The 25,186-nt window shown below is 44.2% G+C and overlaps 1 protein-coding gene across 4 annotated transcripts in view; it reads left to right on the top strand.

Annotated features, from left to right (window-relative positions):
- The window catches only part of LOC134451257 (coiled-coil domain-containing protein 18-like), a 73,577-nt gene that overhangs the window by 34,370 nt on the left and 14,021 nt on the right, over window positions 1-25,186 (top strand). For 3 of the 4 annotated variants that reach the window (XM_063201579.1, XM_063201576.1, XM_063201578.1), the window contains 8 exons: window positions 6,596-6,712; window positions 7,705-7,860; window positions 8,809-8,942; window positions 14,707-14,906; window positions 15,729-15,942; window positions 20,014-20,113; window positions 21,785-21,901; window positions 22,734-22,802. In XM_063201579.1, the coding sequence (XP_063057649.1) occupies window positions 6,596-6,712; window positions 7,705-7,860; window positions 8,809-8,942; window positions 14,707-14,906; window positions 15,729-15,942; window positions 20,014-20,113; window positions 21,785-21,901; window positions 22,734-22,802 (1,107 nt within the window). The remainder of the gene's footprint in view (window positions 1-6,595; window positions 6,713-7,704; window positions 7,861-8,808; window positions 8,943-14,706; window positions 14,907-15,728; window positions 15,943-20,013; window positions 20,114-21,784; window positions 21,902-22,733; window positions 22,803-25,186) is intronic. The other variant, XM_063201577.1, reaches the window with a different exon arrangement.

The raw sequence follows: 25,186 nt of genomic DNA on the forward strand, positions 1-25,186 counted from the left end.
CTAAGACTTTGTACCGTTCTATTAAGAATGTCCACATCAACTAAATTAAAATTTCTCATGAGGTTAGGATTTAACTTCACCGTAACAAGTTGGTCCGAATCTTGGGTCGGTTGCACATGTGTGAGTATGTTTGTACGTATTTTTTCAATCTTACCTTTGAAAAAGGATGCAAACTCATTGCATTTGCTGACTGAGAGGAAATCAGAGGGCATTTGATTTGGGGGCCTTGCTAGCTTTTCCACAGTGCCAAACAGGACGCGTGCATTATTAATATTTCTGTTAATTATGTCAGAGAAAAAAGATTGTCTAGCTTTAGAAATTTCTTGGTTGTATTTCGAGAGTGTGTGTTTATAGATTTGGTAGTGGACTTCAAGTTTGGATTTACGCCACTGTCTTTCAGCCCTCCTGCATTCTTGCTTTAGCAATATAACTGTGGGATTCATTCTCCAAGGGGCTTTTTTATGTCCCACTGTTTTGATTTTTTCGGGGGCAATAACATCCATAATATGGGTCATCCTTGCATTAAAATTAACCATGAGATCATCAGCATTCTCTGAAGTTTGACTTTGGATCTCTGAAAGTGCTTGCTGAAAGAGTGAGGCTGTCTCACAGTTGATTATACGTTTTTTGACTGTAACAGATTCCCTCTGAACATGAGGGTACATAGAAACATCAGAAAAAATGCAGTAATGGTCAGAAAAGCCATAGTCTTTGACACTAGCACAAGCATTGAGGCCTTTTGTTATTATTAGGTCTAGAGTGTGACCTTGGTTGTGTGTTGGTCCTGTTACATGCTGTGTAAGGCTAAAAATGTCAATAAGACTTAAAAATTCCTTAGCATAGACATTCTCTAAGTCGTTTACGTGAAAATTGAAGTCGCCTGTTATAAAAAGGCTATCATAGTCCACACAAACATTCGACAACAGCTCACCAAATTCCTCTAAGAAGAGTGGTGCAGAAAGTCTTGGAGGTCTGTAGATAGTTAATAACAGTATGTCAGAAGAACATTTTAGAACTGCAGCTAAGTATTCAAAAGATGAAAATTCACCTAGTGCTGTCTTTTGACATTGAAACAGTGCCTTGAAAATAATTGCTATCCCCCCTCCCTGTTTATTCTGCCTTTCTGTACTAATGAAATGAAAGTGAGGCGGGGTTGCTTCTATAAGTGTGATAGAACTAGTGGATTTTTCCAGCCATGTTTCAGTTAAAAATAAAAAATCAAGGTTGTGGGTACAGATAAACTCATTGACAATAAAAGGCTTGTTCCTTAGAGACCTGGCATTCTGTAAAGCTAATTTAACATTGAGCATTGGAGGCATTTCCACTGTGGTATTTTGAGTGAGTTTTTTTGGGACAGCACTGAGATATTCCATGTTTGCCTTCTTGGGGTAATGTATAGGCCTACGTGTCCTCAAGAGGCTTTGCTTGGTTGTTAGAACTGGAATAAGATTGTCCACGGGTCCCCTTATCTGCTTATTTTCATAACCACTGTTACTATGTGGGTAGGGACCCAGTTGATATCAGACTGTGCTTTCAACAAGGTCATCATCACTGATACTATTGTACTCCAGAGCACAGACAGGTGGTGGTGGGGCTCTGCCTTTTTTGGGTGCAGTCGTGGATGGAAGTATTCTTTCAGATTTTGGGGTATAATGAGGTTGACCTTGAGAAATATCCGCATAGGAGGCTTGGTAGGAATGTCTGGGGGTAGAAAAGGTAGATCTGGCAAAGGGGAGTAGTCTCGCCATAGTTGCTGGAAATCTCAGTCTGGGAGATGGAGATGATGTTTCGTCGTTCCGGGAAGGTTGTGATTCCATTGGTGATTGCATTTTGTCGCCGTTGCCAGGGCTTGATGCTGGTGGCTGCGTTTCGCCACATCTGGGGGGTGAGTTTGGTTTTGAGGAAACCACATTTCCTATTTCCTGTGTTGACAGTCGCTTTTTGGCAGACCTGGGAGGTGGAATTGGTGATGCCGATGGCACTTTGCCAGTCCGACAAGGAGGTGAACACTTGATCTCCGGCGAGCGGTTTGCTGCCAGTTTCTGTGACAGGTCTTCCAGCTGTTCCGAAAGCTGGTTCAGTTTGTGGCGAGTTCTGTGTGTTGGTGGGTCAGTCATGTCGTTTCTTTCCACATGAGCAGCTACGTCATCTGTGTGTGTGCTTTCGCCAGTCTGTGGCTCAGTTTGCACACTGGCAGGGACAGAGGGCTTGTTGAAATGCCCATGTGTCTGAGTGGATACAGATACAGGTCGCTTATCAGCGCCCAAGGTCTCAATGCTGTAAACAAACTGGTCTGTCAACACTTTGGCGCCGGTCCAACTCAGTTCTGCACTGTTTTTTTTTAAAAGTACAGAGCGTCTCCAGAAACGGTCGAAGTTGTCAACAAAGCTGATACCGTTGAATCTGCATGTCCTTGACAGCCATGTGTTTAAAGAATTTAATCTGGAGAACGCAAAATCGCGATAGCAGGGTGCTGGTATTGGCCCGCTGATGAAGGATGGAATTTTCAGATCTTTTACAGTTGAAAATAAGTCATTAAAATCCTTTCGGACAATTATTTGCTCTTTGAACAGATCCGCTGCCCCACAGTGAACAACAAGGCGATCAATAGATCTGTGATCAGACACCAATTGTGGGATACTATCCTTGGTCTCACGTACGGATGCATGGGGCAGACAGGACACTTTAAAAGTTCAATTTTCGACATTTTTTACACAGAGATCACCAACAACAAGTGTTGTAGGAGAGGCAGGCAGCTGCCGTCTAGCTTTGTTCTTCTTTTCAGGGGACCTAGTCAAGGTCGTAGGTGTTACTATAAAGTGCTGGACTAAACCCTGTCTGAACCCTAATAGAGGGTTCATCCTCCGCTCATACAGCCAGCATAACAAAGAAAGTCTGAAGACACCCTGTCTCAACCGTTGATATGTTTTTGTGAAAGAACCAGCTTCAGTGATATGCCATCTCAGTGTTAAAATTTCTCTCATGCTCATGAACAAGTCTGCATAGCTATGAAGCATTGCTCACATCATCTTGCAAAGAATTCAGACAGATACTATTTTTTAAGTTGTATTTAAGGCTTATTTATCCAGAAACCACCCAGTGTGCTTTGGTTGTGTGCTAGATTGGTCTGACTCTGAGGTCTCTCCAAGAGAGATCTTAAGTGTGAGGCCACAGGAGAATGTTTCCAAATTTGTTCTCTTTGTATTTGGCGGCCAGCTCCCCTTGGACCTGAATGCCAAAGACTCCTAGCTGGTGGTTGTTTATCACTACATTCAGAGAGCTGAAAAGCAATTGCAACATTCCTGACAAATAATAGTGTTTTTGTATTTTGTATTGCTTTTTTTTAAGGATTGATTTGGCTGTTTTCACATTCAGAGAGGCTTTTTATTGAGACACCCAGGCATTAACCTGCTCTGTTTGTTTAATTACAGGCTTTCGCTTTTTGTTGTGGCCCTTTTTTTCTCGTGTGAATTGTTGGGGTGGTTTAGTCACGGTTGGTGCAGGCTGGACACTGTTGCTTTGATTGGTAATAGTGTGCAGAGCCAGTTTGTAGGACGATGGTTTGCTCGTACCCACAGCCCTTGGGTCTCTCAATCTTGCAGATTAAACTTTTTATATACTCTGTCTCTCTTTCATGTCTACAGGCGGTCTCTACGCTATATAGCTAATATTGCTCAGCCAAAACACCCTTCACTGCATTAGAGTTCTCCACCATGAAGGCCTTACATACGGCATCTCTATATATCTGTTTACAGTGTGCAAACTTCTACTCCCTTTTATGGATCCACTTTTGTCCTGCATTTTCCCCTCAATGAGGTGGGATGTGGATACATTTAGTCTTTTAAGGACCTTTATATCTCCCCATCAACAGCACTACATGAAACCATAGGGTCACTCGGGCAAGGGTTCTTAGGTTTAATTTTTAGAACAGCAGCTCAGGACGGAGCACATCAGCCTTTAATGCTGCACCTGAAGAGTGGGATGTGGTAGTGGGCCAGTTTTCAGAAGGGTCATCTCTCGCAACCTTCAAGAAACAAGTAAAGACTTCTCTTTCGTGACCATTTACTGCACTGATGCCTGAGCTGGCCAAGACTCAGGGTAGTAGACACTCAAGAAAAAACACACTAACCCTACTTGGCTTCTGCACTTATTGTTCTGTATTTTTCCTGTGCACTTAATATCTGCAAGTGTTGTATGCTATTATTATATCCTGAGTTTTTCCTCATCTCAGAATCCCTCCTGAGCACTAACTAACTGCACCTGACGCCATCTGTACTAAGCTACTGGGCAGTAAAGATAGTCTTCCTAGTTTCATACTGTATGCACCGACTTAAACCACAAGATGTTGAGGATGAATTGATCAGTATCTAAATCAGTGGTTTTTAACCTTGGGTGCGGGGGGCACCCCCTGGGGGTGCGCCACAGATTTCAGGGGGTGTGCAGACTTTTGTTTGTGTTGAGGTTGTGACCAAAATTCTGCTTCAAAACATTATAATTAGGCAAAATCAAGATAAAATTAAAACATGTTTTGGTCTCTGTGAAGTCATGAAAGTATTGATTAATGTCTAAAGCAAGAATCATTGTAATTAATCAATTAAATCATTTTTAATGCGTATACACATGTAGACGTTTGGGATTGGGGTGCGTGGCTTGTCCTGGAAAGGGGTTAGGGGGTGCTTTATGAAAAAAAGGTTAAGAACCACTGATCTACACAAATCCCTCCTCTGTCGTATCCCAAGATGTATCTGTGAAGAAGATCTTTCGCGTCAGCGAGACACCTTTTTGTTTTGGCACATAATCCCCCTGAACTCTTGCGCTGGTCACGTAGCGAACAGATGGGACGGTCGAAATGAATGGATTTCGTGTGACTCTTGTGTTCAAATACTTCGACCGCTCTGTGGCCTTGAACTGTTAAAGCTGTGCTGTGGCACACCATTTACTAGGGATCTGGAAATCCTTTGCAAGCCTGTGTCCCAGATAGCAATCGGTGAACTTTCTTAGTGTGTTATTTTTCTCTGCTTGCAGAGCACCAGAATAAGGTACAGGCACAGGATTTGACCTTCTCCATATTCTAAAATAAGCTCGGACCCATAATGGAATTGGTGAAATAACTTTTGATAACCACTACTATGTCAATATAGATTGCTACATTCTACAATATTCTGTGATGTCCATGAGGTCATATTGAGTAATATACCATTTCAATTAATCTGTTTGCTAAAAAAAAACATATATCTGGCCCCGCCGTGGCTCAATTTGTCGGGCACTGCACTGTTTGCCAGGGACCTGGGTTTAATTCCCGACCCTTGGACATTTCCCGATTCTCCCCCATCTCTCTCTCCCGCTCATTTCACAGTCCTGTCCAAAGAAAGGTGAAAACCCCAAAATGTTTCTTTTTTTAAAGAAAAAAACGTATATATGCTACATTTAACTTTTATACTATAACCTGTATTATAACACAACTTTCATCACACACCATGGTAACTTCTGACATCAGTTGTAGGGAAGGGGAGAGAATGCTATGGTGTCAAATTCATCTGTATGGCAGTCAGAGCACACTCCTTGTAATGGCACTGCACCACATGTCTATTATTTCTAGAAAGTCAGAGAATGATCACAGTAGGATGGTGTGGCAACAGAGGTCAGGACACAGTCAATGACATAAAGCCAGTTGATTTCATTTAACAGTTTTACTGTCATGGACATGGATTGGTTGTTGATCTATCGAAGTCTCCTACCATCCCTTGGACTTGGCTATGCCCTTTCACTGAGATGTACAGAATGAGTAGAGAGTGTGGAAACGGCTAGAAAGCTGAGATGAGAGAAGGGTGCTCTGAAATGGTTTTGAGAATGTGGAAGCTGCTGTATGCTGCTGTATGGGTTCCCTGAATTCTCCTAACAGCAGCCGTGCTGACGGTGGTGGTCTAGGAAATATGCTGAGTAGACCTCAGCTGTTAGTGATGATGAGCATGTTTTGCCATATCGGGCCCAATTCTTCTTGTTTTTGTTTTGTCCACCTGTCTGATGCATCAGTTCCTTTTGCTTGATGTTTTTATTGTATTTGTGGGTACACTTTGCACTATTCTGAAAAAATGTGTCCTCAACCATATCATAATCAGGATGCCACTGGGAGAATGAGAGAATGAAACACTTGGATTTGCATGACGTCTATTTGAGGTAGCTTTCAGTAAATGTATCAGGACCCAGTAATTTTTGTCTCATCCCATCCAAGTGTTCTGTTATACACAGTGCTCCAAACTATTTTGCGAATCTTTTTTTTATAGCTAATCATTTTTCACCATTCTATGATGATGTCGTCTTTGTTGGGTTTCCCCACAGCTTTGAATGGCTTTTTGGGGCATTTCCTTTTCAATATCCCAATGTAAAAGAGACCACTGAATATTTGTGAATATTTTCTGAAAGTATATTGACTAAAAACTTGTTGTAATGTATCGTATTAAAACACTTGTACAGTATGTGAAGAGATCTGTATTATGAGTAAACAAACCTGGGAGCATTTTGTGGCTGTAAGTATGCATATTGTGCATGTTCCTCATGTATGTATATAATTTAGTGTGTTTGTGTGCATTGACAGGTGAAAGGTCTTGAGACGGCCCTGTCGGCTTGTCAGGAGGAGCTCAGCAGATGTCTTCTGCAGATGGAAACTGCCCAGAGCCACTTTCAGCAGCAGCTGGATGCCAAGAACAGAGAGGTACTAGAAGAGAGCGAGAGATAGAAGGGAGACAGGGGTGGAGGTGGGGGGGGAGCTGGGTGGAGGAGGTTGGGGGAGACACGTGGCTTGCTTCACAGGGCAATTTTTCCCTCATTTCCTGAGAAGCCCTTGCCCTCAGAATGTCCCCGGGAAGCGTAGGCCGCAAGCCCCCTCCGCACAAGATGGATGTCTGCTCTGCTCTGAGGACGGCTGTGACAGCCATGATTTGCCTTCCAGTCAATGGGGACGGATGGGTTTGGGTGTGTTCTCTCTCTCTGTCTGTCTCTCTCTCTCTCTCTCTCTCTCTCTTGCTCGCTTGTTGCTGAAAACAGCAGTAACTGTCATGTTTGTTAGACTGATGATTTGTTAGAATGATTATGTGAATGCTTGCTCACATTGACCAAGCGAATAGATTTTCGTAGTTAAGGTCATTTAGCAGAAAATGTGTTTTTTGTTGTTGTTGATGATGTTTTGTTTTTTGTTCCACTGTGAAAAGTGTCTGTTTTTGTGAGAGGCTCTCTTGTATGAACATGTAGGTTGATAGCACGTAGAATAGAATAGAAATAGAATAGAAAATAGAGTAATGGAAGAGGAGAAGAATTAGACTTTGTAGCAACAGAAAGCATGTCAGGATCATGTCCTGCCCATAATTGGACAGGTAAAGCTATAACTAGGGCTGTGTCTCCCAGTATGAGGTGCCCCTTTGGCAGAATCTCAGAAATAGGTCTCATGTCATCACTAAAAGTTTAAACATACACTCAACACAAGCGTTTTAGTTGCATGTGTGTGAAAATATATGGTATGTACACAATTTTAGTAATGTATTATCTTGCCTAACGGGCATCTCCTACTTAAGTATTACTTGGGCTTAAGTACTACTGAAATGGTTTTGGGAAACACAGCCCAGGTCATTTAGAATATGTAGCGCTGGATTGCAGCTTCCGAATGCAGGTTGGCCCGTCGCTGCCCATGGCTGTCCCTTGTCTCCCCAGGTGGAGTCTCTGAGGGGCAAGTTGGTGCACCACAGCAAGGCGCTGAAGAGCTCCAGCCAGGAGAGCCTGCAGCTGCAGCACACCAACCAGCAGATGGAGGCCCGGCTGAAAGACCTGCTGCTGGTGGAGGGCGACCACGTATCCCTCCTCCATCAGGTGATGCCACGGATTGTAGAAGATGACACAGCGTAGCCATTTATAACACACACCGTTCCCGTTCCACCACTGGATTGTTGTAATGATCACTGAAAAAAAACAATACTACCATAGTACCACACCATTATGACAGTGGAAAGGGCCTTTAGTAATGCATTACGACTTGGTCATTGTCATTCTGGTAACAGCTAATTTATGGGGGGGCATAAGTATTTTATTATTTTAATACTAAAGGGGGCATCGACAGCCTTATGATGAGGTCCATGGGGCATTGGGCTTATACTGAGGTGAAGGGGGTGTTTGTTTAAAAAAGGTTGAGAACCACTCTTCTAGCTTGTGTCTATTGGAGAAAGAAGTTCATGCTCTATTTTTAAGATATCCTCTCCAAAAGATATAGTTTCAGAAGTGCCTTTTGCTGCTATTGTCACAATCCCGAAATCAATGTAATAAGAGCTGACAGTAGAGGGTCATGTGCTGAGATGGGATCTTTTTGGTTGAATCCCATCTTCTGTGTGGCAGGGATAGCATTTTCACTGTAAGGGCAGGATGAATGCAGCCCTCTGATAAATACTACAGAAGGAAATGAACACGCTGTAGGCCACATCTGACTGAGAATAGGCTGCTTTCTGGCTCATAGGCTTCTGGGGTCCAATAAGCATGTGACATGTTCAAGTTCATTCATTTGGCACATGTTACATAATTATAGCCAGGGCTCTAAATTAACACCAGCCAACTGCCCAAATGCTAATTAAATTTAAATTTGGCTGGTAGAAAAGACCAACTTACTAGCCACTTTGACCCATTAGTGAACGTGTGTTTGGCTAGTAAGATTAACATCTACGAGCCATTTTGGCTGGTGATGTTTGTATTTAAGTTAAAATGGCAGACATTTTTTGCATTTGTCTGACTTGTATGTCCAATTTAGCACTTTCACCGGTGTGTATGCAGGTGGAGGAGCTGAAGGACCAGCTGCAGAGGGAGAGGGCTTCTGCCGAGCTGACGAGGACAGAAGAGGCCCAAGAGGCCGCCAGGCAAGCAGACACCTACCAGAGAGAGACCGTGCAGCTAACAGACACCATCAGGTGAGACACACACACACACACACACACACACACACACACACACACACACACACACACACACACACACACACACACACACACACACACACACACACACACACACACACACACACAATAATTCATCTTGCCCTCTCACCTTCTTTACTGGGCTGGGTTTAATGTGAAGGCACACACACGCAGACACATAATAATAATTGTATTTGTATAGCACTGTTTCATACATAGCATGTAACTCAAAGTGCTTAACAAATGGAAAAAAAAAACATTTTTAGAGATAGATTTAAAAGGAGAGGTATAGAGGAGAGGCAGAAAAAGCAGGAAGGCAGAGGAAGAAGAGATAGACAGAGAATGTAGAGTCATAAGGTCAACGTATGATAGGACCAGGATTCTTAGATGTGTAAGGTCCATAGTGGCTGGGCCTATCATAAGTCATAGATAGTCACACAGAGATTGGGCGCTCAGGTGCGGCCCCTGGTGGCATCAGGGGTGAGGAAAAACTCCCTTTCGCTTGATTCATAGTTTGTAAGGGGGAAAAAAAAGCTCAGTGAAGTCTGAGAAAAAAAAGACCCCCTATAGTCAGGAAGAAACCTCAGGCAGAGACCAGCGGCCACCTAGGGGAGCCCCCTGCCAGGGCTGGTTGCGAGTGGTAAGGGCGCTGCGGCAGCTGGGACACTATGACGCCTTGGCAGCTAGGAGTTGGCAAGGATGAAGAGGTGGGTCTTCAGCTGCTTCTTAAAGGAGTCGACGGAGGTGGTTGATCGAATCTCGATGGGGAGGGCGTTCCATCTCTTGGGCGCATAGCAGGCAAACGCGGCGTCGCCGATCTTCTTCTGCGGGGGGTGGGGGGTCCTTAGCAGCTTGGCATCAGTGGACCTGAGAGCTCGAGCAGGGGCATAAAAAGAGAGCATGTCTGAGATATAGCTAGGGGCAAGTCCATTTAATGCTTTAAATACTGTGAGCAGAATCTTAAAGTCGATTCTGTAAGAGACAGGTAACCAGTGCAGGTCTGCCAAGACAGGAGAGATGTGCTCTCTCATTCTGGTTCTTGTTAGGATTCTTGCCGCAGAATTTTGAATGAGTTGCAATTTGTCAATTAATTTTTTTGGGAGACCAGAGAAGAGAGCATTGCAGTAGTCTATCCTACTGGTGACAAAGGCATGAATAAGTTTCTCAGCGTCTTGTTGGGGGGCCAAGCCGCGCACTTTGTTAACATTTCTAAGATGGAAAAAAGCAGATTTTGTTATCTTGTTGATGTGAGGCTCAAAGCTCAAATCCGAGTCTATGACCACACCTAGGCTAGTAACCTTATCTTTAATGTGTATGCTTAGGTCACCTAGGCTTGAGTGGAGTTTTGCACGTTTTTCCTTAGGCCCAATGAGCAACACTTCAGTTTTATCCTCATTTAATTTTAGGAAGTTACTGTTCATCCAATCTGTGATGGCAGACATGCATTTAGTCAAGGCATGAATGGCAGTGGTTTGGCTAGGCTCGACAGAGATATATAGTTGAGTGTCATCGACATGCCAGAGAGAGACTGCACAGCTATCCAACACAGTCATGTGTTAGTGATAGACAAACACACACAACAGAAAGATTGCTTACCTCTCCAACACAGTAATGTCACACACCGTAATATCTTTGTGGGCCACTCCCATTGACTTCCATTTATATTAACCCCAACAATAGCTAGAAAATGCTAAACGCTCTAGGATAATCAACTTTTCACGGCAGTTTCAACCAAATGGTTTTCGTGACCATTAGTTAAGCCCATATCGAGCCCATAACTCTTGTTTCTCTGTTCATTGGACCAAGATGGGCAAAGAGTGATGGAACTTGCCTAGAACAACTTTGCTCATACAAGGGAGTAATCACTTCCGATCACTTCCGAATCACCTGTATTGGCTCTCTGACTCATTACAGTTTTTCTCGATTGCTTCCACACAATTTCTGGTACTTCACACACAATTCTCGGAACATCTCACCCATTTCCCAACTCCCCTAACCAATGTCACTGAACACTAAACACAATTCCTTCTTTATACTCATATTTCAGTTTTAAAACACACTCTTTTCAAACCACTATACACAATTATCTGGATTACACACAATTTTCATGAAGTTAATCCCTGGTTGTCGCATTGAACACACTGTCATTCAAAATACTAAAATCAACCGCCATACTATGTTCACTTCCTCATCACATGGGCAGACTCTCTTCATACCGGTTTACAATCTGAAATCATCACCCCATAAGGACACACATTGCATGTGATATTGATGAAATCACGAGTGGATGCAGTGAGAAAACACATTTGTTTAGTTTTTGAACTCCAAAATATGTTATACAGGACATCACTTTCATGTGGTTATCCAATATTTTACAATACATGTGTGCAATTTTTTAAATGTTTTTAAAAATATGTAAAATATACACACATCTGTGTACTGTAAGTCTAAAAACAATATTTCAGTGTTTTACTACAGAAAAATACCCTCTTTAGTAAGTAGAACACTGAAGAAAATAAGTTTCTACTGTGTGTCAAGTTGAGTATAGAGTTTTACCTTGTGCATATTAGTGTTCAATGACATAAGAGTGTATCAAAATTACTACTTGTGTGTGTCATTTGAGAACAAAATGACCTTTTTAGAAGAGAGTACATTGTTTTGAGACAAGACGTGCATTTTTCAGAGGTAGTGAAGAGTTTGGACCGTTGTGTGTGAGGTTTGGAGATTTGTGTGTAAAGTTTTGAGAATTCGAGAACTGATTCCGAAAATTGTGTGTGAGCAATCGAGAAAAACTGTAATAGCCGGATATTCTGTAGCCTTCTACGCTTGTGATGGTGAAAAAAATTGAAAGGCTCCTTCCTTCCTCCACCTTGTTGTCAGTTAGGCTGGAAGAAATTCACTGTAACAGCAGCAGTCGCTGAGTGGACACTTGGGGGGACTTGTGTGGCATGTTGACTTGGACTTCTGAGCTATGGGCCACTGCACTTTACCTTCGGAATACCAGATGTAATTTATGTTGGAAGACATGAGATAACAAATTATTTGTGCCGTTTTAGTTTTTCTTTTTTTCTCTAGCAGCAGCTTGTCACACAGGCCTTCATTCATGGTATGACATCTGTTCTATGCATACTGCTTTAACCTGGTGAAGATAAATTAATATATTTATAGTCTGTCTGATTTACTTGCAATATTGTTTACATCTTATAATAAGAAATCATTATATTTTTTTCCAACTTGTCCCCCAGGCCTTCAACCATGATATGACATCTGATCCATCGCACACACACTGCTTTAGCTTGGTGAAGAGAAATCAATAGGTTTATTGGCTGCCTGATTTGTTTACAAATATTATTTACATCTCGTAACAAGACATCATTGCATTATTGCTAAGTAGTCAGCCATTGATTTTCTGGACAGCCACCCTCCATTAGTGAGTGAGGGCCATTGTAGCTGACCACTGTTTATTGTTGCAATGCATTTACAGTGGCTGCCTTGATTGGACTGTGTTTACAGGCCATAAGCTTTTTATACAAGGGCTTTTATTATGATGGGGCTTTTGTAGTCCCGGGACATGCCCCTTTCTTATTGTTTAAGAGACAAGACAGACAGACAGACAGACAGAGAAAGGGAGAGGGGGAAGGAAGGAGAAGAGAAGGACAGCTGACTGGACAGAATAATAGAAAGACAAGAGACAGATGTATGGAGTTACATCCAGCTCCCCTTTTTCCCATATTGCAAAAAAGCTTTACAACGGTGTATGGTCGTAAAATTCCACATTGTAAACCATTTATTATTGTTCCATTCACAATATTTTGTTCTACACTGATGTGCGGACATCAGTGCATCAGTAGATGCCACGTTTTGGTCCACGTTTAGTCCAAACACAGATTTGTACAGACACACTTAAATCATTACAGATACTAGAATGGAAGCAGAGCCAGAGATGAAGAAAGAGAGAGAGAGAGCGAAACAAAAAAAATGAAAACAAAGAGATAGACCAAATGCGACGTGGCAGTGTTGGCTGTAGTGCCCCAGGGAATAGCTGAACAGCAGAGGACCACGTGTTGTAGCGGGAAGAGGAGTAGGGGACAGGGGGCAGGACAGGATAGGATGGGGAGAGGCTAACGGGCCTGGGCAGGTAACTGTGGGTCACTGGTCACTCTTAGGCGCGAGTGCATACTTTGTCGGGACAGAGAGCCCTTATTCACACCATCGCATACTGTGTGCTTACACCAGACATATTGCCACAGGCTTAGCACTGAGATGAGACTAATTTGGATGGAGGAAAGTACACACACACGTACGTACACACACACACACACACACACACACACACACACACACACACACACACACACACACACACACACACACACACACACACACACACACACACACATTCTTGATAAGAACACACAAACGTTCTTGATAAGAACACACACACACACACACACACACGTTCTTGATGAGAACACTCACACACACACACACACACACACACACACACACACACACACACACACACACACACACGTACACACACACGTACACGCGTACACACGTGTTCTGGATAAGTACACACACACGGCTGCAAATACACACCAATGCATCTTGCCCTCTCACCCCCTGTACTGAGTTTAATGTTATGGCTGCTACCCAGTCCAGGTCTTGTGATCATGTCTCAGGCCTGAAGTGCACTCTGTTTGAGGGCTGGGTGTGGTGGGATGGTGTGCCTCTCTGAAGTGCTGTTTTTGAAGCACACATGGAGAGAGTTTGCTTGCAAAGCCGATTCAACGGCTCATTTGAATTCACTCTTTGTCTGTGAAGTAACCTCTCTCTCACAGTTGAGAAGTTCATGAAAACGCTTTGTCTTGTGTGGCGTCGTTGTAAACGATCAAAAATACACTGTAGAGTAGAGTATAGTAACTTTATTGATCCCCGAGGGGAAATTCAGGTCTCAAGTAGCTTACATAAATACACATAATGCCCACGTGGACATTTAAAGACACGTATAACACAGGTGATAGGGAGGGGGAAAAGAAAAAATAAAGAAAAAACATAAAGGCAATGTGCAAAAACATTGCCTTTTTATTTTTTCTTTATTTTTTATTTGAAGTGCACTGTCATAGAGTCCAAGCTGTTTTGTTGTTTGATATTTGTAACTGTGCATCCTAAATTAGCATGAAACACCCGGTGGCTTGCAAGACAGTCGAGGGCATTGTTGAGCACTTTCATGTCTTAATGCCAGATAGCCTGAAGCTCCCTGTGCATCTCATCCCATGACCAGCAACACTCGCTAGCTCTTTGTTGTCATGCTGCACTCTGCCCGTAGTCTGGACTATATAAGAAACATCCGCCTAGCCTCACCACACTAATGTGAGTAGGCCTGCCGGTAGTCAATTAGAGACTCTTGTGGCGAAAGTTTGAATGTAGGACTTGTGTTTGGGATAGCTTGAGATTTGTGATCTTCTGTTACGACTAATTTTAGTATTCAGTCGAAGTAGAGAGGGCCTTTACCAGCCATGTCTGTTGTCCTCGTTGGCCCATCTGTCCTTGACGAGGAGTCACGGTGTTACAGATGACCAAAGGAAGCTCACCGCCACGACCCTTCTGAGCAACAAAACAACTTGCAGCAGCAACATCAGCAGCCTCCACTTACTCCACGCTCACCCAGCTGGGACACACCCAGGACCTCCATTCAAAAACCTCATCTTCGTCGTGTGTGTCGTTCATCTGTCTGTCTCGGTATGTCAATCAGGCAGCTATCGGTGGACGTGGACAAGTGTCGCGGCGAGCTGAGCGAGCGGGACAAGGAGTTGCTACTGATGCGGAGGGCCAGCGGCGCCCAGGCAACCCAGCTGGAGAAGATGGAGAAGATGCTGAGCGAGACGCGGGGCATGCTGGACAAGAAGACAGAGACGGGTACGGAGGGCAAGGCTAGCGAGGGGGACACCATGGGTCGGTATCAACATTCTAATTTTATACATTTTCATTTGTTTTGTGTTTATGTCCTTGTGTTGTTGTCCTTTGATTATGGTTCACGCGAACAACACATTCCGTTTTGAGGTTGGTGTCGTTTGAAGGCAACAGAGATGGCGTCTCGCTTGAAGCCAACTGCAGTGATTTGCATGGTGTGCAATTATCCAACAGTGGTGCACCTCTGCATGTTTTACTGTGTTGTAATGGCTATGGCTGTCTTTCTCCTTGCTTTTACTAACACACACTCAGTCAAAGCTTTATATCTCAGCGCTTATGCTAGTGTTAACATGAGAAATTTGTGTAAGTGGCATGGTGAGGTTTGTACACTTATTTGACTTACAAGCTTACTAAATCAATCAATTGCAGATGGTAATTGTTTTATGCTGTACATTTGTACAGTCCATAGTGGCCTCAGACTTTCTTGTAATACCTCATACATTGCTATAAATCTCTAGCCTGGTTTTAGCATCCACTCGTACTAATTTCATTCCAGACCCTCTGTACAAATGAGATTCGTATGAGGGGATGGTAAATTCAGGCTAAGAAAATAAAAAACCTATATATTTTTTAGAGAGCAGAGAGACTGTCTGAGCCACTCAGAAAAATGAAGGACTTTTAACTTTACTTCAGAGTGCCTTGAACCCTCTCTCTGCTCTCTACATGTTCGTATTCTTCTGGACACTGATGAGCACCTGAAGTTTCTTGACTAGAGTGCCCACAGACATGGGTTCTACCTCTCTCTCTCTCTCTCTCTCTCTCTCTCCCCAAATAATTGTTTTCCTTTCTCTCGCCGCCTTACAGTGCAGGACCTGGAGGAGAAGGTGCAGCGCAGCAAGCGCGACCGCCGCAACTCGCTGCACCGCACGCAGCTGCTGGAGAGCCAGATGAAGACGGTGCGCGGCGAGCTGGTGGACACGCTGGACCACCTGCAGGAGCTGCGCAACGTGCTGCGACGCTCGCAGCAGCAAGCCGAGGAGCGCAAGGCCGCCATGGAGAAGCTGGCCACCGGCCTCAGGTGAGGAGAAGGGTTGCTCGCCCGCTCGCTACCGGGAAAACCCGCTCTGCCAAAGAATCGAGATTGGTGGCCGTCCATTCCTAGTCGTTTTCATTCATCGCCTTTCAACGACTTTTTCTTTGTCTGAAGAGCGTCTCCACTTGCTGTCATCACCTCCTCTTCCAACTTTTCCATCTTTTTTTTTTCTCCACTGTATATTTACTTGCCTCGGGTGAGGGAGTTGGCCACTTGCTGCTGGAAGCCGTTCTGTGTACTGAGATTAGTGTTCATCCATTCCAAAGTCGTTGCTCATCACCGCCCTTCGACGACTTTCTGTGCCTCAATCTCCTTCTTCTAGCTTTCTACTTCTATTTTCTATATTTTCTAACGGAGCTTGCCTCAATTGAATGTCTCTCTCCATCCCCTCTGTACCTGGTCAACTTCTGTACTAGATCAGAGTTTGACATTCATTCTTCTTGTTGTGCTAACCTCATCTCCATCAGGAGCGCACATTTTATGTCTTTTGTACATTTCAATGACGACCTCGAATATGGGCGTGTACCCACTGAACACCTACACACACACACACACACACACACACACACACACACACACACACACACACACACACACACACACACACACACTTTTGTTTTGCCGAGAATGTTGTTAGTCATTTCAATGTAAAACCCTCAGCACTTTCCCAAACTTCAGCCCTGCATTCGTGAGTCAATGTTGATATTTATGAAGACGGACTCTGGAGCTTACATGGACTCACCTGTGGCAGTGTCGAGTATGCACCTGCAGCATAAAGAGACTGTAGCCACGACAACACAGAGGCCGCTAATGACTCTTTGCACTGGAGCCTATGTCTATACTAATAACACACATGCATGAATGTGCCTTAAGGGGCAGTGTTACACATTGGCAATCCTTTCTTTATGGATATTGTTAAAGCCATCGCTGCACTTGCTCTGTATATTTATTTTTGCCACAGGTGTAGAAACTATTGTACAGATCAAGTTGTCTCATTAACACACTCAGTGGGTGGATGCTGGTATTGTCAAACAGGTGAGGTTGTCTCTCACTATGAAGAAACATTGTTTCATATTTATGTGTTTTTGACAGTTGACAATGACATTGTGCAAAGTGAAGGATGTACAACAAAAAAAATGTTTTGTTGTCATAGCTGGAGGACAAAAAAACCCCTCAATTTTGATGTCATGTCTGTTGATGTTGATGTCAAATTTGGTAAATGTCAGACTGATATAAATGTTCCCTCAAATGTCTGTTATTACAAAAGCCAACATGCCCCATATCACATGACCGCAGCACTTCTATGAGGCATCATCAGCCTCCTGGTAAACAACAGAGACATCCCTGGAGGATGTGTCTCTATTCACACACCCTTGCAGATTCCCGTTAGATTTGCGGCATGTGCAATGACTTCTGCAGCCTGTGGCGCACATTGTCTCCCCTTGTATTTTTTACCACTTCATATGATGATGCAATGGGTAGCAAATAGCTTTTAGTTACGCAACTACCCCCATCATGACACCATTCTCCACGTGACTTTAGACAGCCAATGTGCCTATATTATTGCATTTTGGCAGCAGGCCCTCAAGTCCAGGTTTTATGAAAAGAAAAATGTTTTAGGACCCAAATCCGCCCAAGTGTCGGTGATGTTTATCGAGCAGATCCCCAAAGATCACAGTTTTCATATTGTTGTTATGAAGGCAAAGCCCCAGCCTCTCAAATCCCCTGTTGTTTATTGGGGATCAGATCTTATCAGCCAAATCTCCGATCCTTGCGAACATCTGCCAGCACATTACACCATCCCTATCGTATGAAGCTACAATAAAGAAACCAGGATAAAAAATATAAGCATAACAAAGTTATTGTGTGTACACAAGCATCCTCCGGGCATCATGTAGCAAATTTGCGGTGATCGTGACCTTGTCATACAAAAAACAAATCGCCACGATTTCTATGACAACCGCAAACTTAATTATGAACGCTCTATCTCCAATATGTACCGACCGTACGCATTAGCTCAGGTCACAGAAAAAAATTAATTAAAAAAATTCAAAGTCCCAACAGAACATGCATAGTGGAATGAGTGTCCATGGTTCACACCTGGTCTATGAGTGTGAGCATCATTTAAAGATTCATTGAGGGCTCTATGCTAATGAGCTAATGTTTCCTCGTCTGCACACTGTGGAGAATAACATTACATGCCGAATTAAGGCCAGAAGCATTCTCCCATGAGAGCTACCAGCTACGTGATGCTGTTATCCTCTCTCTCTCTCTCGCTCTCTCTCTCTCTCTCTCTCTCTCTCTCTCTCTCTCTCTCTCCCCCTCCCTCTCCCTCTCCGTCTCTGTGTGTCGAGCAAACATTCATGTCAGACTCAGGCCTGAGGGACACAAACACACACACAGGAGGTGGTAGACATAGTGCTCTCTCTCTACAGTTGCCTCCGTGTTCCCTCAGAGCCACACTTGACTACGCCACACCTGCCCACCCCACCACCCCCCAAGCTCACAGCAGTGTTGCCTGCCCCCACCCCACCTCCCAAGCTCTCACACCAATGTTGCCTGCCCCACACCACCACCTCCCAAGCACACAGCAGTGTTGCCTGCCCCCACCCCACCTCCCAAGCACACAGCAGTGTTGCCTGCCCCCACCCCACCTCCCAAGCACACAGCAGTGCCTCTCATCATCAGGCTAAATAAGGAGCTGTTTTTTACCCGCACTCCATCACTGGTGCCTGATCCTGCCACCTGCTCCCCCAATACATTTGCACCGTGGCTGGGATCGTCTAGTTATTAGGGACTGTCTGTTATTTATTGTCGGGGTCATCGGAGGAAAACGGGGAAGGGTCATGTCAATTTTTTTGATGGGAGGGTCTTTCAAGGGAGAGTTGAGGGGAAGGTCATTCAAAAAACAATTGAAAGTACCTTGTTGGTAGGCTATATGTTTTGATGTATCATAATCCTAAGAAATGTCTCCCCCTTTCCCTAAAATGGACCAGACCATAAGACCATTAGACCCCCCTACCACCACCACCACCACCACCGGCGTTTGTTTTGTTGTGTCTAAAGAACATTTGTCAGTAAATCTCCTGAAATGCCCACTGCCTTCCTAAAGTATAGTGATCATGATCAGAATCCAACATGCATGTAGCAGCAATGTTGGTCAATCAACGTTTTCAAAAGATGTCTGTAGGGGAGGGCCATGCATTTTTTGACTGTCGTGGGAGGGTCATGAAAGTTTTGAAGCTTGCTAGGGGAAGGTCATGCAATATTTGACAACTTAGGGTGAAAATCTTTCGAAGAACCCAAAATAATTAACGACCAGTCCCTTAGCTCAGTGTTTCCCAACCAGGGGTACGTGTACCACTAGGGGTACGCGAGCACACTGCAGGGGGTACTTGGAAAGATGCAATTTTAACAAATGTATGGAGCTTAGTTACATTGAAATAGAGAAAGCTATATAGAATATGATTTACGGGGTACTCATGGCACAACAAACAGGCTTAAGGGGTACACAATACAAAAAAGGTTGGGAAACACTGCCTTAGCTTACGAGGTCTTCCAGTGGGCCAACTAACTCAACTTGGAGTACAGTACAGGAAATTGCACTTTTTTCTTCATTCTTTCTACGAACTCTGATTTGCTGCCTATTTTAGTTTCAGTGAGTAGACCTACAAACTCAAGGTCACTCCAAGTTGATTGCTTTTTTGATTAATTTTTCACCTTTTTAATGTTGAGTGACCTTTTCTTTTGTCGCTGATGTGCTGTTTCTTTATAAATGCACCAAAAGATTTTTCATGAGTGCTGCATCGTCTTTGAGCTCAAAGATAAATATGTTTGTCTTGGCCTAGGTCTTACATAATATACAAGTAAATTGTATGTATTCTAACTGTGTGAGTTTGTTTTATTGTGTGTGTGTGTGTGTGTGTGTGTGTGTGTGTGTGTGTGTGTGTGTGTGTGTGTGTGTGTGTGTGTGTGTGTGTGTGTGTGTGTGTGTGTGTGTGTGTGTGTGTGTGTGTGTGTGTGTGTGTGTGTGTGTGTGTGTGTGTGTGTGTAAAGGGAAACTCAGGAGGAGTTGGAGGAGAGGAATGGACAGATAAAGGAGAAGGATGAGACTCTGGCAGAGAAAGAGCTGGAGCTCCAGCAGAAAGCCCAAGAGGTCTCCGCATATACTCACACACACACATACCTGCCTACACACACATGCCTGCCTGCACGTGCACACACACACACGCACGCAGAGAGACACACACACACAGACAGACAGACAGACACAAACACACACACGCACACACGCATACACACAGGGAAGCCAACAAGGGAGGGGGGGACAAAGTTGTCTTGTCCCGGGCCCAAGGGGGGCCCATAATAGGGTTGTCATTACATTGGTTGGGGGGTCCCTTCAGATGACTGTCTTGGGGCCGGCCAAAGCTGTCATCAACCCTACATACACACACACACACACACACACACACACACACACACACACACACACACACACACACACATACGGGCGCGCACATACACACACACACCTGCCCTTATGTCAGTCTCACCCCATGTACTTTTTATCTATATAATCATAATGCAGGTTACTTTATGTAAGTCCACCTGCACAGCTACACAGCTGAAATAACATGAGCCAAATAGAGCTTACTTAACTTCAGTACAAGTTTTTCACCTCTTCAATCTGGTGGCGGTCAATACTATATTTAGAAGCCATACTGACCAGGTACAGCACAAAGGGGGTTTAAATAGGGATGCACCGATGTGAAAATTTAGGCCGATACAGATATTGATATTGCGTTTTTGTCCAATAACCGATATTAACCGATACAGATGTTTTTTTGTTTGTTTTTTAAGAGATAATAACATTTATACAGGCTGTCAATGATGCAAACTGAATTTTTGAATGTCCTCTTTTGTTTCCAAAAACATCTTTTAACTCTGTGTGATAAAATTAGATATATAAAAAAATAGAAGGCAAACAATGAAAGTCACTGTGAAGTCCAATCTTTTAAAATGTTTAAAAAAACACATCAGAACCAGTAAGATTAAGAGCCGTAACCATTCTATTTACTCTCAATGGCCGTAACATATAACAAAAAACATCCGTGTTAATATCGGCCCAATTTTACCCATCAGACAGTTGTCCAATGTGATGAGAAATGTCAAATATCAGCCGATACCGATGTTAAGGCCAATACATCGTGCATCCATAGTTCTATATCGTATTACATTATAAAATATGATATAACTTGTGTTATATTATATTGTGTTATGTTATGTAAGGTTCTGACTGAGGTGTATCAGCTGAGACTTAGTAGTTGGTGGCCTTTGATAGAACTTTGATAGAGGCTTTTCCATGTGTGAATGGAGAACGTAGAGGGTGTACCTGTACTGTATGCTTTAAAGAAGTAATGCGCCCTTTTTTGGAAATGTGGTAATTTTACCTCTATCCTCGAGTTAAATAATTGAGTTTTGCCATGCTACTATTCTTCCATCCATCCTCTGATTCTGGTGATATTACTTCTTATCATGTATCACTGAAACGAGTGGGACCAGTTGGAACCATTCCGTTTTTGGCAGCATCCAACAATGGTGGACTCTTCCGAGCTAGCCATTATTATTGAATCTTATGCTTCCAGCTAGCTACTAGCTGGTCCTATACGATTCAGTTGTTTATGCTAGCATGGAGGTCAAATTTGGCTGGATGTACAGAGGAAAGGTAAAACTCACAAACTCAAGGGGAGTTGTGAAATGATCATATCTGCAGAAATTGTGCTATATCGCTTTAAAGTGTGTTTTATTTTCTTCTCTTCACCCGCAGCTGAGCCAGTTAGAGTCGACAGTGGAGGAGCATCGAGCGGAGCTGCAGCGGACACTGGAGACGCTACAAGAGGAGGCCCAGAGAGCAGAGAGAGAGCTCAGCGAACGCAACAAACAGGTCTCAACACACGCACACACGCACACACGCACACAGGAGGAGGCACAGAGGTCTGACAGAGCACTGTGAACGCAACAAACAGATCTCACCACACACACACACAAATACATGATCATTTCAAGCCCTCACAACAAGTAATTGGGGCACTTCATCTGACACACCTGGTTAATGTGGCATCACTGGCATCAGCACATGCAACAAGCAGGTCACACACACACACACACACACACACACACACACACACACACACACACACACACACACACACACACACACACACACACACACACACACACACACACACACACACACACACACACACACAATTTCACCCCCTCACCAGTCATTTGGTTGCTCTGCTTGGCACAATCAATCTCCCCCAGTGCTGCATTGTAGCACTGCAGATTGTTGCACATGCACTCTGCTCAGCCCCAGTGATGTCTCTAGAATTCCTGTTTACGTGATCACAACCCTGTAGCGCAGTAGTTCTCAACCCTTTTTTGAACAAGCGCCCCCTGGACCCTACCATAAGCCTGCCAACGCCCCCCTTAGTATTAAAAAAATTAAATGGACTAATGCACCTCAATGGCAACTAAGCACCGCCCCATCTCAGCTGTATCCTTCTCCCCCCCCCCGAGGGCTCCCTAACACGACCTGGGGGGCTGTAGCGCCTGTTGAGAAACACTGCTGTAGCTTATTGTTTATAGGTCATCGCTGCTGCAGCAGATCTGCTCCATCAGCAGCATGGCTAGTGATGACGTGGATGACACTTGACAGCTATGATAACTGATGTTTGACGGACTGCTGCGTCGTTCTGTTGCGTGCTCACTAGGTGGCGTTCCTGAGCGAGCGGCTTGAGCTGGTCCGGTCCCAGCTGCAGGGGAAGGAGACACTGGAGGAGGTAATGTAATGTTTCTCCATTAAAGAGACGTTGGAGAGGAGTAGGAGGGCAGGCAGAAAAGGCTTACACACGCACACACACACACAAACACACACACACACCACAACATAAATCTAACCCAGCGCCACCGCAAAGCATACCTTGCCACAGTCAAATATCTTCCTCTGCCATAAACCAAAAGGGGCCGCCCCTCCAGAGTGCTTTCAGTTGTTTCATCAGGTTCTTATACACACTCGCGCACACACACACACACACACACACACACACACACACACACACACACACACACACACACACACACACACACACACACACACACACACACACACACACACACACACACACACACACACACACACACACACACACACACACACAATAATCTCTCCCCACCACCCCCTGGAGCCTATGCACAACAGGAGTGCAAAGTCAACATGTGTGCCACTGGGTTATGTGCCCACATTCAACTTCCGGTGTGTGTGCATGTTGGCATTTGGGTGTGTGCTTGTATGCGTGTCTTGTTTATGTGTATTAAAACCAGTTGTGGGCTTTGTGTGTTGTGTGGTACCCCATGTAAGTCTGATTTGAGTGTGTGTGTGTGGGTAGTTGGGTGGGTGGTGGGTGGGTAAGCACTTATCGTGTCAAAGAGAACAGGTCCGTCAGCTTTCTCCAACCACCGACTCCAAACATCTCAGCAGGTGGTTGGTTGTTTATGATGCCAGTCCTCTAGCCCTGGCCTTGGCCCTTACCCTCACCACTAACGCCACACTCCAGGGACACCACTAACACCACACACCAGGGACACTGATGGTGTGAACATGACTGCGCGTGCGTGCGTGTGTGTGTGTGCGTGCGTGCGTGCGTGTGTGTGTGTGTGTGTGTGTGTGTGTGTGTGTGTGTGTGTGTGTGTGTGTGTGTGTGTGTGTGTGTGTGTGTGTGTGTGTGTGTGTGTGTGTGTGTGTGTGTGTGTGTGTGTGTGTGTGTGTGTGTGTGTGTGTTTTTTCTGCACTATACTCCTGTGGTAACATTTTTAGTACTGACCTCATTTCATAAAAATATTCACCTCAAGGCTGTTCTTTTCCATCCTTAATGGACTGCCTGTTTGAGATCAACACTTTTTTTTTCTTCGCCCTTAAAATAATGTCTCTAAATTCGTTTTAGTTGTTCATCAAATTGTAACAGGATGAACAGCAGTTCTAAATGTGCTCTAAATGTGGGCTATAAACCATGTTGTGCAAGTGTGCAGAAGTGGGCCGCTCAGATTTTGTAGTTTCAATGACAATTCAACTTCCAACCTGTAGGGCAACTGATTTCAAATGATTTCTTGGTCATTTAAAGTATGGCATCATCATAAGCATGGCAACACCCCCAACCGAAATAATTTTGTTCAAAATATTGAGTCAAATTTTTTTGAACATTTCAGCCTAATAATAATAAAAGTTATAATTTTCCTTATGCTATTAGTTACTGATTAGGCTGTCTGATTATTAGAATGATATGAAGGCTTCCGGTCACTTTGGATGGGCACTCCCAGTAACCCATCTCAGCTGTCTTGTTGTCAACCCCCGTAAGGGCTTTCTAATGCCCGCTGGTGGGCTCCAGAGCCCCCGTTGAGAAACCAGACTGTTAACCCATTGACGCCTAAAGGGCGGGTTATGCTTCCTGCCAGTGCCACAGAGTGAGCTTGTCGCAGCCATGATGCAGTTAATTTTGATTTATGCCGTGTTTTGAAGCACGGTCTGCGCGATGTCATTCCACGCTCAAACTGCCTTCAATACAAAGAGTAACCTAGACGTGTCGGTTGTTTTTTTAGCTTCACAGACTCGACGACAATGAAAATGAAACATTAAATCTTTATATCACGTGCATGTTTGATCGCACTGGCAGCCACCGTGGTAGTTTGGAACAAAGAAGTGGCTCATTTGTCGAGGACGAAGCGGAATGTTTCCTCGACCTCGGAAACACTGTTCAACTGTCCAAATAACTTCAGCGTCGTAACTTGCAAGCGCACGTGTTGTCTTTGGTTCGTGTAAATAAATGAAACGACAAAGCACGGGCAACTTATTTAATGAAGAGATCACAGTCCGTAGACCGACGAAGGTTAGAACAAGGAAGTAGCTTGTTCTCGACTCGAGGACAGAGCAGGCTGGTCGAGAGGACCAATCAGAGACCTATTTTCGCCCTTCACTCCGTCGCTGTCTGCATCGCTCCCTGCGTCGAGACACAATTTTGGGGAGGTGCCCCAGAGTACCTGCGTGATGGGGGGGGCTTCCCTTCGTTAACTGCGCGGCTCACTGCATCACGACGCAGGGACGCTGATCTCGAGGCATAAACCACCCTTAAGGCACCTGCAAAAAAGGGTGCTGAATGCCTGAGCCCTTTTT

The sequence above is a fragment of the Engraulis encrasicolus genome, chromosome 6 (assembly GCF_034702125.1).
Source record: "Engraulis encrasicolus isolate BLACKSEA-1 chromosome 6, IST_EnEncr_1.0, whole genome shotgun sequence".
Taxonomy (NCBI): Eukaryota; Metazoa; Chordata; class Actinopteri; order Clupeiformes; family Engraulidae; genus Engraulis; species Engraulis encrasicolus.